This window comes from Trematomus bernacchii, unplaced genomic scaffold (genome assembly GCF_902827165.1).
Source record: "Trematomus bernacchii unplaced genomic scaffold, fTreBer1.1, whole genome shotgun sequence".
Lineage (NCBI taxonomy): Eukaryota > Metazoa > Chordata > Actinopteri > Perciformes > Nototheniidae > Trematomus > Trematomus bernacchii.
Genome location: NW_022987705.1, coordinates 13,055,166 through 13,068,499, shown reverse-complemented (window position 1 = coordinate 13,068,499; position 13,334 = coordinate 13,055,166). Strand labels below are relative to the sequence as shown.

Genomic DNA, 13,334 nt, shown 5'->3' with positions numbered 1-13,334 from the left:
AAGGAAGAGAAATATCACAACAGATTTAGGAGTAGAATATTGTGGCAAGATCGTTAAAAGGGAAGAATGATTAAACGAGCATGGTTGTGATTGTAGAGTCACATGAATCCCTTGCATAGCGGTTTAAAAAGTTTGACATTTATGTATCAAATATTCTTGGAGAACACCCCACTACAAAATCATTTGAAAAGTGGGTCAAATGGATCATTTTCAAAGATCAATTAGCTACTGTTAATCAATGAGATCACTGAGCCACACTTTTGATAAGCAATGAATCGGATAGTTTTGTATGATTACAATAAATGATACAGCACCCACAATCTGGCTTTTAAAATACCCATACCCTGTGGAGTTAAAAAGTTGCTCTGCTCTCCAAAAGTACCCTCACAAATCCAATTTCGGTCTTTGTCATTTAGCAGAGCATTATTGACTGGTTCTCTTTGATCTCATTTACCCTGTTTGGTCTTTATGCTATTTACAAACACATACACTTTGGGGTGATTTTCGTAGGTTGTTCTGAATTGTGTTCCAACTCCTGCACTCTCCATAAAATGGGGTTAATACCTGAGGTTATTTAAGCTTGTATCTAACCTGTTTTTAATCTCATATTTATTTAGTCTTTTTATCCTCTCCTAGGAAGCAAGACCCATAGCTTCCAACCTTGCACTTGATGTACACATTGCTTGATGTTTCTCTGTCATCCTCCCACTCATCTGATATCTACACTGTTTAGTGAAACAAACACCAGCACAGAACTGGTCTTTATCACGGCTAAATATCTCTCTCTCTGTGTCTATAGGTGTGGATGTGTGGTGGCCGGATGGAGGACATTCCTTGCTCGAGGGTAGGACACATCTACAGGAAGTACGTCCCCTACAAAGTTCCTGGTGGGGTCAGCCTGGCCAGGGTGAGTCTCTGCAGATGGTTTTACAGAATGTTGATGTGGACACAAGGACAAACAAGGATGTATAGATTGTTGCCTTTGTGCCTTAGTTTCTATGCAAACATATCATGGGCTTTTACGTTGTATGTATGGAGATTGAATTGAATGCCAATCTCATTTTCTTCCCTTGTGTCAAACTAGTTCCTAATCTTTACTGATAACAGTGAGGTATGTGGATCACTCTGAGGAAAAAGGAAATGTTTTGAGTCTAATAAATGCATGTTTTGGCTACTTAAAGCGTCACTAATTCCATTCACCTTCAATGTATAAGGGAGGTTGCAAAATCCTCAGCATCAGATATCGACTTTGAATAAAAAAAATACAGTTTTTTTGGTACTGACTTTACTGTTTTGATAACACATTATTTCAAAAGCCATACATCCTGCAAGGTTTAACAAAAACGTCATCAACTGTACAGAGAAAATGTGGTTCTCAGGGTGCACAACTGCATATGTAAATAATATAAATGAATGAATAAATGAATTGCCTTAATTGATGTCACGTGAGGGTTGGGGTTAGGATGGTGCTGAAGACTACAGGCTCAGACATTGAAAAAATCTGTTAGACTGGAGTTTGAAAGGAGTGAATTTACCAGACCGATAGCTGCTCCTAATCTTTTGTACAGGCTAGTAGCACAAGGTGACACTACTAGCATCATGTCACCTCCAAATCTCTGACCCAACTGTCTTGAGTTGCTTTATGGGTACGAATCAATCTTATGGTCCTCAATATACAATTTACATTTTTCCAATATTGAGCTTCCGCAATTGGACACAGTGTGAGACATTTTTAATAAATAATCATCTAGCCTGTAGCTGAATCGTATTCATTATGCATGACTCAGCCTCAGTCTGACACCTGGCTCTGTTTGGCTTGGCTGAATGTGTAATTAAACCTCTTGGCTTCCATCTTTGCCTCGTCGGTCTGACCATTGGCCCTTCACTGAGGCTGTATTGAATGCTGATATCAGACAGGCAGCAGGTTAATTAATACAGAAATACTTACTGTACCTGAGTCTGGGATGAATGCTGTTATTTCCCCTGTTTCCTCTGTATTTAACTTTCTATTTTAACTGATTTTCTTTAGCTGTTATGTTGCTACTTGTCAAGAATGGATAAGACTGTAACTTAGATAGAGTAATTATAACATATAACTTGATTAACAAACCATTCTTTATTATGTGGGTTCTTATGACTGGCATCATCCCAGTTACACACAAAGTCACTGACATCATGGAGGCAGCTGTTTTCGGGGAAATCTCACAAGACCTACCTGTTGCATTGACTTTTGCAAGAGACATATATGTTTAAAAAACAAAAAGTGTTCAGTATTACCTTGTATTCTATTTCAATATTAACACATAGATGATTCTGTGGGCAAGTGTCATCCATTTAATGGTTTCATGGCTTGAAAAACAGCTTTTTTTCACAGACAATCTGTGTGTGTGTGTGCACGCACATGTCTCGTGCGTGTTTGCATGCGTGCGTGAGAGAGAATCCGCAGTTCCTCACTTAAGTCCATTCAACATTAAAGGAGATAGAGCCATTGAACTCTACTTCACCTGGAAAGTTTTGCTTCGAAAGTGTAAATAATAAAGATAAAAAAATTTATGTTTTTGACGGTTTCACATACATATCATGTATTTCGACTCTAAAGACCGCCAAACAAGTCATGTGCTTTTGATTCAGTTTAAAATCAAAATCATCCTTTTTCTAATGAGAGTTTCAGGTAAAAGGCTGTACCTGTTTTAATTAACATGCCACGTGAAAAATAATAGCTGGAAATAGTTAGTCTTTTATGTATCCACCCTGTCCTGTACATTAGCACAAATTGGACTATGTATCTTAAATGTTTCCATGACTCATGACAAGTTGCTACTATTATTTTCTCCTCCCACGCCTTCCGAGACATGATGACAGGTACTGAAAGATGCCTTTTTCCTGAGCGGCTTTGATCATCTTGTCATGTCAGATGAATAAAAACATCAGGGGTGGCAGCATATACAGATGATGTCTTACTCTGTTTTTCAATGAAGTCCAGAAACACAAAAATCTGCTAACAAGCCACATGATTTGAATACTGTGTGTACATACTATAAACAGAGTATGATAATGTATCCACATTGCTGGCAGCTGTTTTCCTACAAGATAGTGTGCAATGGGAATCACTTGACTCTTATGACCTGAATCAGTGGTGGGTTTAGGAGTGGATTAGATATGTTGGAGTAGCTCTGAGCTCCAAATTGTCACCTCTTAACCCCCAATCCTTGTAAACAACAACTTAAAGCTGCACTCGTCAATATCCAAGGTAGCCAATGGATGTAATGACTGTGTAAAGTGAGTGGCCTTTCTCATAATGACCAACCCACAGTGAATTATCTCCTTACTCTGCAACAGAATAAGCCAAATATATTGGTTTACATCCATTGCTGCCTGATCAAAATGAGAAAACTGAAAATCCCTTTAGTCTGGCTTCTTTCCTTGCGGGCACCAGTTTATTGTCACGGTAGCTCCAATGTTTGCACACAAAATACATAATTCTTTTAAGTTCATCCATATGGAATCTTTAGCTTTAACATAAGAGTTTTTTTCTCATTTCAGAATCTGAAGCGTGTGGCCGAGGTGTGGATGGACGAGTACGCCGAATACATCTACCAGCGCCGGCCTGAGTACCGTCACCTGTCAGCAGGAGACATGTCGGCCCAGAAGGAGCTGAGGATCCGCCTCAACTGCATGAACTTCAAGTGGTTCATGAACAAGGTGGCCTGGGATCTGCCCAAACACTACCCACCAGTGGAGCCCCCTGCTGGAGCATGGGGAGAGGTACAGTCAGCTCCCATACCTTAAACACAAAAAGGGTTGAGGAATTAGTCTCAATGATAGGTTTGCCAAATTTAAAACCATGACTCTAAGATAAGGAATCTTTGACATCGGAGCATCTGAAGTGCTGTTAGAAGTTTTTGAGTGTACGCTTTTAGAGCAACTATATCCAGGGTTGTGTCTTTCACTTTTCTTTAAAGTTCTTTTTTTCAATTCAAAGTTTGGGTGTAAAAGTGTCTCTTTAGTTATGAATGGGTCCATATCTACCTTAAAATCATAAGCATTTTTATGTGATTTGGTAAAAAGCTCAGTTGACAGTACTCCTGAATAGAATGAAAAGTTATTCAACCACATTTTTGATATTTTGTTTTTCTATTTTTGTGTTGTCACATTCTAAGACAAAAAAACTATTTGCCACGAATCAAGTCGACATTTTAATCTCAAAAGCTGAGCATCTTGGTTTTGATATTTCAATATAACCATTAGACCATTAGCATCATTAGTAACAGCTTCTTCTAAAATAACTCAAGAGGCTGTCAAGAAAATGGTGGCCATTTGGCTGTAATAATCCTATCTGTCTGTCGCAGCAGGCTGAAATCTGCTCTGACAGCACTCAGAGAGGAGAGCACATTTACTCAATGTGAATCAGAAACTCATTTGCATTTAATTGCCTCCCGAAATATACCAAACTAAGGGTCTAATTCGAAAAACTTGAATCTGCCTCAACAATTTAGTGCCTGTGTGATGGTTTTATAGGAAAAAGCTCCAGTTGCTGTCACAGACTTAAAACTCCTGTCGTATAAATGATGATCGTGTCGGGTTGACGGGTTTGTTTACTTGTGTAAGACTTTGCTGATGTGTGTGTTTGATTGTAGGTGCGTAACGTGGGAAGTGGCATGTGTCTGGAGAGTAAACACGTTGTATCCGGGAGTCCCATCCGCCTGGAGAGCTGCGTGAAGGGGCGGGGCGACGTCAGCTGGAGCCATGGACAGGTGAGCAAAACGAAAAAGTCAAAGTCAACTTTATTGTCAATCTTTCAGTTTGTGCGTACAGACAGAGAGATCGAAATACCGTTTCCCACAATCCCGAATATAAGAATAAAAATATGTATACAAATATGTATAAAATATGTATATCCTATGACCTATATAAACACAATCAACAGACACATTTATACATGTGCACATATTAAGAAAAATAAAAACACAACAATAAATATATACAAAATAACAGTCACTTCAATATCTTTGGGAATGTACATTAGTGCAAGATTGTCCATAGCAGCGTAAAAAAGTGTCTGGTGCTGGATTTGGATTTCAGTGTCTGAGTGTGTGGGGGTGTTAAAGTCCAGTGGGGGCAGGGGGGAGAGGGGGAGGGAGGGAGTTCAGCCTCCTGACAGCCTGGTGGAAAAATATATAAGTTAATAAAATAAATACCCTTCTTCTAGGTCTTTAGGCTTTATTTGAAATGATAGTGAAGATGCATCTTTGTTGATAGCTTGTCTCCTTAGTAAATACATGTCTTCTTCTTTCTACACACTCACATGTCATATGAACTTACAAGGACATATAAACGGCATGCACACACTACTTTGTGCTGCTTCATTATCATTGCATTATTCCAAAGGAGTGTGTTCGCTCTCACACGTCACACCGAAGATCTTTAAACCAAGATCCTAATATCAAATGAATGGATTGAATGTCTCCTTTTGTTTCCCCAGCTGAAACGCTGTGCCTCTGACACTTTAATTGCTCTAATCTGAAGATGCACTGTAGTTTCATCATCTCATCGTTGCAATCGGTATTCAGCATCAATGAGATATTGATTCACTGCTTTCACAGGAGGCGCTCCGACAGCTGTGCTTGTCAGGGATTTTCTGTGAGGAGACGAAGGACTCATTCAGGAAGTCTTAGTGATGTCCAAGTGGCCAACGCTGCTCCAGTTTACAGGCTGTAGAGATTCTAATTTAGTTTGGTCAAATATGGTTATGGTTAGATAACAAAGTGCGCTTATTGTTTTCTATCAAGACTATAATTCACATTCTTTTGCAGCTATGTTTAAAGTATATTTCATGTTTTACCACCTTCTTCCAGACAGATGTCAACATGCAAATATAGATGTTGTTTTGATTTCAGCCAAAGTATTTTTAAGATTTCTCCACTATTTGAACTTAATAGTTAAGCATTAAAGTTAATTTGTCACTAAAATCTGAACATAAGGTCCACTTGTTAGCTCTTAACCGTATAACAGTCTGTACATGTTAAGTTATACACTTCATAAAATGCTTTGAAAGGCTTGTGTACACAGTTGTAAACTTTTAGTTTTGATCAGTTTATCTCTGATTAGACTCTTTATAGTATGCAATAATTGCAATGTATATGCAATATTCAATTGTCAAAGTGGATCCTTAACCATGTTTCATCTAAATACAGTCACACTAACAACCTACACAAGTCACAATGAACAGCTTTAGTCATTAAGTCTGATACATTGGATCAGTTATTATCCAAAGAGGCAACACACGCCTCAGATGAAATGTCAGAGTGACACATCAACAGTTACTTTTAAAGGGACAATCAATGATAGCCATTATGACTAACACAGTAACCAGACCGTAACCAGAGAAGAATGATGAGTGTAAAGGTCACATCAACATTAAGAAAGTCAGATATCTGTGAACATTTGTCTTCAAAGTAAAGCAATGAATAGAGCTTCAACTATGTAAGACTAAGTGCAGTAGTGAAAACCCGAGCCCTTATAGGAGATACAGTTCATGAAGATTCACAAAGAAAGTCCAAGGCACAGAGTGTATATTCCCATGCTGTATTATTTATTTTTATGTTAATACAATAATGTGCCCTAATGGCGGCACAGCACTTTTACCCGGAACACACAGAACAGAATATATTTAGCTGCTTTGTGGCTTTATCAAGTTAAACAAAAGTACATTTTTTAAGAGCATAGCTTCTTCCTCTCCAACTGGATTGTATCAAAGAGACTTTCATGGTTAATGCATCTTGTCATTTATCAGCCATCCCGAGGTTTTTCCCCATTTGCTTTAGTATGTGAATGTTTTGACATGAAAGAATGTTGCATTACAACTGGGATTTGTTTCCTGCAGGCAGAGGTGGGAAGTAGTGGAGTACAAATACAAATACTTTGTTACTGTACTTAAGTACATTTTTCTGGTATCAGTACTTTACTCCACTTCTTATTTTTCTGCCGAATTTTTACTTTTACTTCTTACATTTTTAACACAAATACCTGTACTTTTACTTCTTACATTTCCCAAACAGGTTTGTTACTTTAATTTGTATGTGTGTTTGGTGGCGTGATCATTATTATTTAGAGTCATTGCGTGCCTATTGATTTGAACACGATCCGTGTATCCATCATTTCCTGGTCTTCTCTAAAGAAGAGCGACCAATGAAAACTTTGTAATGTTGCCGTTGTTCAGCATGGAAACATTCATTAGCTAACAATGACATTATTGTTCTATTAATATAAAGGGAGGTCAGTTACTCTTTAAAACAGCTGGTAGTTATGGGTACTTTTTACTTAAGTACATTTCGAAGCCCATACTTCTTTACTTTTACTTGAGTAAAGAAGTTTAGTTAGTACTTCTACCAGTTTATTTTTAAACACGTGTATCTGTACTTCTACTTGAGTAAAGGATGTGTTTACTTTTGCCTGCAGGTGTTCACATTCGGATGGAGAGAGGACATCCGGGTGGGCGACCCCATGCACACGAAGAAAGTCTGTTTCGATGCCGTTTCACACAACAGCCCCGTCACCCTGTACGACTGTCACGGCATGAAGGGCAACCAGCTGTGGCGCTACAGAAAGGTACGGCACAGCAGAGTGTGAACACAGAAACTGTAAACGCATTATCTCTATTTATATCAGCCGCTCTGCTCTTTTGTTCCCCCTTCCTTTTTTTTCACGAAACAACAAAGTTTATAACATAACTGCCTTGAAATAAATGACTTTTGAGGTCACTTAATCATTCAGTAAAGTTTTGCATTCAAACAGAAACTGCCCTGCAGCTGATGGATATTCTAAGGACCTCATTATGCTGTTGTTATGCATTTCAGCTCGGTTAAAACAGAAACATGCCATATATCAGGCCACAATTGTATTTATAAAAATAAAAAAAAGCTCTAGGATTTAAGGTTTTATCATAAACAGTCTTCAGCAGTAAACAGAGAGAAAAAGACAAATCAGTGAAACATTTTTTATAATACATGTACAAATATTTAAGTCTATGCCTGCTAATTAGTACAGTTTAGTGCAGTGGTTCTCAACTGTTGGGTTGCGACCCAAAAGTGGGTCGCTGACCCGTTTCGAGTGGGTCGCAGATGTGTGAAATACATTTTTTTTTAGAAGACTTGAAAAAACATACCTTTTCTTTTTTTGTGGAAAAAGGTCAAACTTTTATTTTGAAGGCCCGATTTTCTAACGCTGTGCATGCAGTAGGCTTGGACTGGAAGTACCGGAGACCATAAACGGTTTTGAAAACTTCTGTCACGTAGTGATCATCTTCTCAATAAAACATCTTTGCTGATGTTTTTTCGAGTCTTCTGGCCAATCAGAATCAAGATTGTTGCCGATGATTGACAGGTCACAGAACAATGGGAGCTATCTACCCTACCCACAATGTAAAGTAATTCACACAGACTATCTCCTCTTTGCTCTTCTCTCTGTGTGGAGCAGCAAGTTCAGCTGTCAGAACAAAGTGAAAAACAAACAATGGCATAAAATATTATTAATATGTCGGGTAGTAATAGATTTATTTATTTTCTTCTCAGAGTGTACCAGAATGTGTAGTTTATATGTTAGTATTTCTAAAAATCTCCTGGGGGAGAATCCCCCCAAACCCCCCTGAGCATGTGTGCCTTTATATGTTATACAGTTCAGCTTTGATTCCATCATCTCATTAAACCTTTTTTAAAAGCATACTTTAGTTCTGTGAAGGGATATAAGGGATATATGCACTGTAGGTTACTTCACTTTAATTAATATTGTATGCTGAAAAGCGTATATATTACAGCACAATCTTTTGTTGAATAGATTTGAGTGGTTCAAAATTTCGGGTCGCGATTCATTGACAAAGGAAAAAGTGGGTCCCGAGGCCTGACCAGTTGAGAACCACTGGTTTAGTGTATTAATGATGAATTAATTACAGATTTGAAAGGTTAAAGTGTCATCACCAGCGCAAGTTTCAACATAATTAATTTCATGCTTAAAGAAAAATGGACTTCAAGGTGAAAATGTTACAATGAAAGAAATCCTAATTTTGTTATTTAGACAATCTTTTGTGTTTCTCCAACCTTCCTCCAGGATACGAGTCTGTATCACACGGTCAGTAACAGTTGTATCGACTGCAGCCCCAACGAGCGGCGAATCTTCATGAACACGTGCGACCCCTCCGCCCCCACGCAGCAGTGGATTTTTGAGAAGACCAACTCCACCGTGTTGGAACAATTCAACCGGGGCGGCAACTGAGGCCCTGCAGCATCCACGAACTCCTGACGCACACAGACGTGGATCTGCTGCTGCTGCTGCTGGGAAATGGGGTTTTACATTCATTTGGTTCCTGAAGGTGGCAGCTGTTTCTCTTAGGGTCACTCAGACTGAGGCATGATGGGACACCGTGAGGGAAGTTGTTTAAACACATCAGTCAGAGGGAAGACTGAGTTGAGCTTTGATAGATGGATGTGTGTTTAAAAGTGATTTAGTGTGAGATGTATTTGCTCTGTCACGGTGTTGCTGTGGCGGTTGGTATGTCTCACTTCCTGATTTGGCTGGTGATTGGTTATCTTTCCTCCCTTTTCTTCATTCCCTTTTGTTTTAAAATGTTCTCTGCCTTTATCCGTTGCCTTTATGTTCCCTTGCACAGTTTTGTATTCTCAATTTTCCCTGTCTATCCACCTTTATCCGCTGACTCCATCTCTTTCTCCTTCTGTCTCTTCTGGTCCGCCTCCGCCTGCACGTCCGTCTCTATCTGCCTGCATGACTGCACCTTTTCCATTCTTCCCTCTCAAATCCCCTTATGTCTCTCCAGCTCTGACAACCTCCCTGGGGGGGGGGGAGGTGGCTGCTCCAGCTGAGCCAAAGTCATCCTGACACCTGGGTGAAGCCAGGCAGAACCACTCTGAAAATCACCTGGTGAATTGATTCTCTTTTACAACCCTCATCCACCTTCTGTTCCCTCCTTCATCCTCCCCTCGTGTCCCCTGCTCCCCTCCCCCCCACCAACTCTCTGTGGCCACTGTGGGGCCCGAGCTGCTCTGAATGTAGCAGGTGGAAATAGAAAAAGAAAGTAGAACAGCGATCTCTTTAATGCCCCTTATGCCTTTTTTTTCCTCTGTTCTGAACTTTGCTGGAGTATTTATTGATGACTCGTCCGCGGGTTTGTCACTGTGCCACTTCTTCTTTTATTCCTCGGATGCGAGCACTATCCAATCCCGGGGGTTTGTTCAAGCCAACTCTTGCTGGCTAAGGGTTTGTTTGTTGTGAGGGGGGTGGTAGTGGATGCTGTCACACCTCTTAGAGTCCCCCCCCCCCCTGCTTCCTGTTCGCCCTTTGCTGCTCCCCCGCACGACTCATGCTGATCAGTCGCCGGAACGACCCCGTCACATTCTGCCGAGCGCAGGGTCGCGGCGCGGCGCAAAAGCAGCGGGTGGGACTGCAAATGGACGCCTGCCTGGCTGGATGACTGGCTCTGTGACTGTCAGGCCAGCTGATTCACAGCAGGGCCGCACGATTGGCTGGCTGCCGAGCTGACACATCACTTTAGCGTTCAGGGAGACGAATAGGAGAATCACTCTGGATAGGCTCGCTGAGGTAGCTCTGGGATTGAGACGAATGGGGGGTTTAAAATGCATTAAGCACTTGTGTAATGATAAACTTGAATGAAATCTTCGTGCCTTGTTGGAAGAGGATTAGATAGGTGTGTGTATTTTCTGAAAAAGTGTGTGTGTACGTGTGTGTGTGGGCCAAAGATGTCTACATCAGCATAGGAAACAATTCAATCTATTCAGGATATGACTTTTCTTGAAATCTAAGAATCTTTACATCAAAAAACTTCTCCTGAATCTCTGGTTATCTGGTGCTGGACATTGAGGGTGCCTCTGGCTTTGTGAGCCTTATATGGCTCTCTCAATGAACACACATGTAACTTCTGGCTGTGAATAGAGCTAAAGAGACTTAGTTTCCCACCACATTTTCCTCCTGCCTTGAAACTATTAGCCCTAAGAAGACCCGTTTAATCACTACACGATGCTGTTTTGTTGTTTTCCCACCTGTTCAATCCAAAGTACTTTTATGGGAAAGGGAATTGTTGTTTACTACATTGTTTTTACCCTATTGTTTTTCTTTCTGTTTTAATTAAATGTTATGTTATCATTTAAATGATTTAGCTGATTAGTTTCCTGCTCAACGTGATTTCCTGGCATTTCCTGGTCTGTCGCCTGCACCCATTCTCTAATCTGGTTTTGTGAAAAAGAACAATGTACAGTATGCGTCATTATCAGGTATTGTGCTTGATAAGATGTCAACAGTCCAAAACAACAGGTCCTATACTCCACATACCTTAGAAAAGGTACTTTTAAGTCACAAATTAGGCTAACTCGGACAGAATTGTTTGCTAAAATGACAGGCATCTGTTCAGGTTAGAACACTTTTAAGATAACATAATACAATATTTACTATAGACAAGTATATATAAATAGTAAATGCATATATTTTAAAGACTAATTGTAGACTTGGCAGCCCATGCATCATGTATGTCTTCAATTGTGATTTGGCCAACAATTGACAACTTATAACATTATCTTTGTTGAAAATCCAACACTAATCCTTTTATTCAATATGGCAAACTGTCTTTCTCTGAGAAAAAGATCCTGCCTTTGCACACCTGATAGAAGACCATGGCGATTTAAATTTAGTTCAGGGTTCCTGTGTCCTTTTTCCCCTGACCTTCTCGCTACATGCCTGGACAACTTGTACATTGTCAGATTGTTAAGAGGGGAGTGGGAGTTGCTGCTGCAGACCACTGAGTCTCTGATGTAGCCAGGATTTCACTACAGGACCAAACAGGACAGAAGCGAAAACCCACCTGACCTTTTACAGCCTGATTTATTTCATGTTTCCTACTGTTTTTCTTTGAAGGTTTTAAAACACTGTTTTCTGGGTGATGTGTCAAAGTCCTGTTCGGATCAGTAGTGCAATCAGGGCTGTTCAATCATAGGACTTTATTGTGAAGGACTGTTGTGACTGTTTAATACAAACACTGTACTTGAGCACACACTTGTGTTGAGGGCTGAATACACGTAGCAACATTGTGGGCTGTAATGATACACTGTATTTGTATTGTACTACTAAAGTACCTTATATCTTAGAAGTGTCTCCTTTGTTTTACAAAATAACTTGATTCCTTTCGGTTAAACATTAGATAAAAAGGTGGATTCTTAAACATACCATACAAAGAAGATGATGATGTTCTAGGTAGTGATTTGAAATCCCTGCTAGTTCTTCAGTACCTTTTCCAGAAATAAGAAACTTTGCCAATTATATTGAGAGAAACTTAACTGAGCAATTGAGCCTCTTTTTAGCTGGGTTTTTAGCTGTTTTTGTTGTTGTGTCCCAATTAGTGTAACCATTCATTTGAGCTTTAAAAAATAAACAATTGTTTTACATTTTACCACAGAAATTGACTTAAAGGGGACCTATCATGCAAAATGCACTTTTGTACGTCTTTTATACATGAATATGTGTCCCCGGTGTTCCAGGGAACTCACCAAGTGTCAGAAAACACAACCCTCTCTATTTTCCTCCATACCCAAATCTCTAAAAAAGGGGCTGCAACGGATCTGATAAAAACTGATCCAGATTTGAACACTGTCCTGACGTCAGGACAGTGGCGCTACGGCTATTGGGCCAACTCCACCAATCAGGAGGAGACAGCCACGGCCATTGCCGTTCGAAAGCGCTGGAGACGCTGTAGTACATATGCCAGGCCTGTAGATGGTGCTGTTCTGCCCTTATCTGCCCTTACAAACACAGAGCTAAAAAATGTCAAATTGAGCAAAATGAGGCATGGCTAAAATGCATGATCTGTTTGGTATTTTGAAAAAAAAAAAGTATATATATGCCTTATATAGGTATGGTCCTACACTATATTATTCAAATATAGCATGATAGGTCCACTTTAAATGATCTCTCTGGGAAATTGGACAATTGAACATATTGCCCAAAGTGTTGCTAACTGTATCCCTTTGAGTAAGTGTTTTTTCTTTTTTGTGTTGTTTTTCTTTTGCTCATTCGAGTATATTTAACCTTTCCATTGCACATGTATGTTTGTAAAGTATGTTTTTAGTACATCAATAAAAACAATAGGTTGAGTCTTAATGACACATTACATTGACTTGTTATAGATTTCATTCACTGTGGTAAAGTATTACATCTTTTTATCACTGTGTACAAGCTATTCCTCTATAAAAACAAATTACAGCGGAAAAATCCAGTTCAAGTTGTCAAAAATATTTCCTTTTGTATTCAATACTTTTCCA

At 39.5% G+C, this 13,334-nt stretch overlaps 1 protein-coding gene across 1 annotated transcript in view; it reads left to right on the top strand.

Annotated features, from left to right (window-relative positions):
- Positions 1 to 12,561, top strand: part of LOC117490370 (polypeptide N-acetylgalactosaminyltransferase 10-like) — a 71,770-nt gene extending 59,209 nt beyond the window's left edge. The window contains exons 8-12 of the mRNA XM_034140088.1: positions 800 to 907; positions 3,544 to 3,765; positions 4,638 to 4,754; positions 7,459 to 7,608; positions 9,103 to 12,561. Coding sequence (XP_033995979.1) covers positions 800 to 907; positions 3,544 to 3,765; positions 4,638 to 4,754; positions 7,459 to 7,608; positions 9,103 to 9,267 — 762 coding nt within the window. The 3' untranslated portion in view covers positions 9,268 to 12,561. The remainder of the gene's footprint in view (positions 1 to 799; positions 908 to 3,543; positions 3,766 to 4,637; positions 4,755 to 7,458; positions 7,609 to 9,102) is intronic.
- The last annotated feature ends 773 nt before the right edge of the window (positions 12,562 to 13,334 follow it).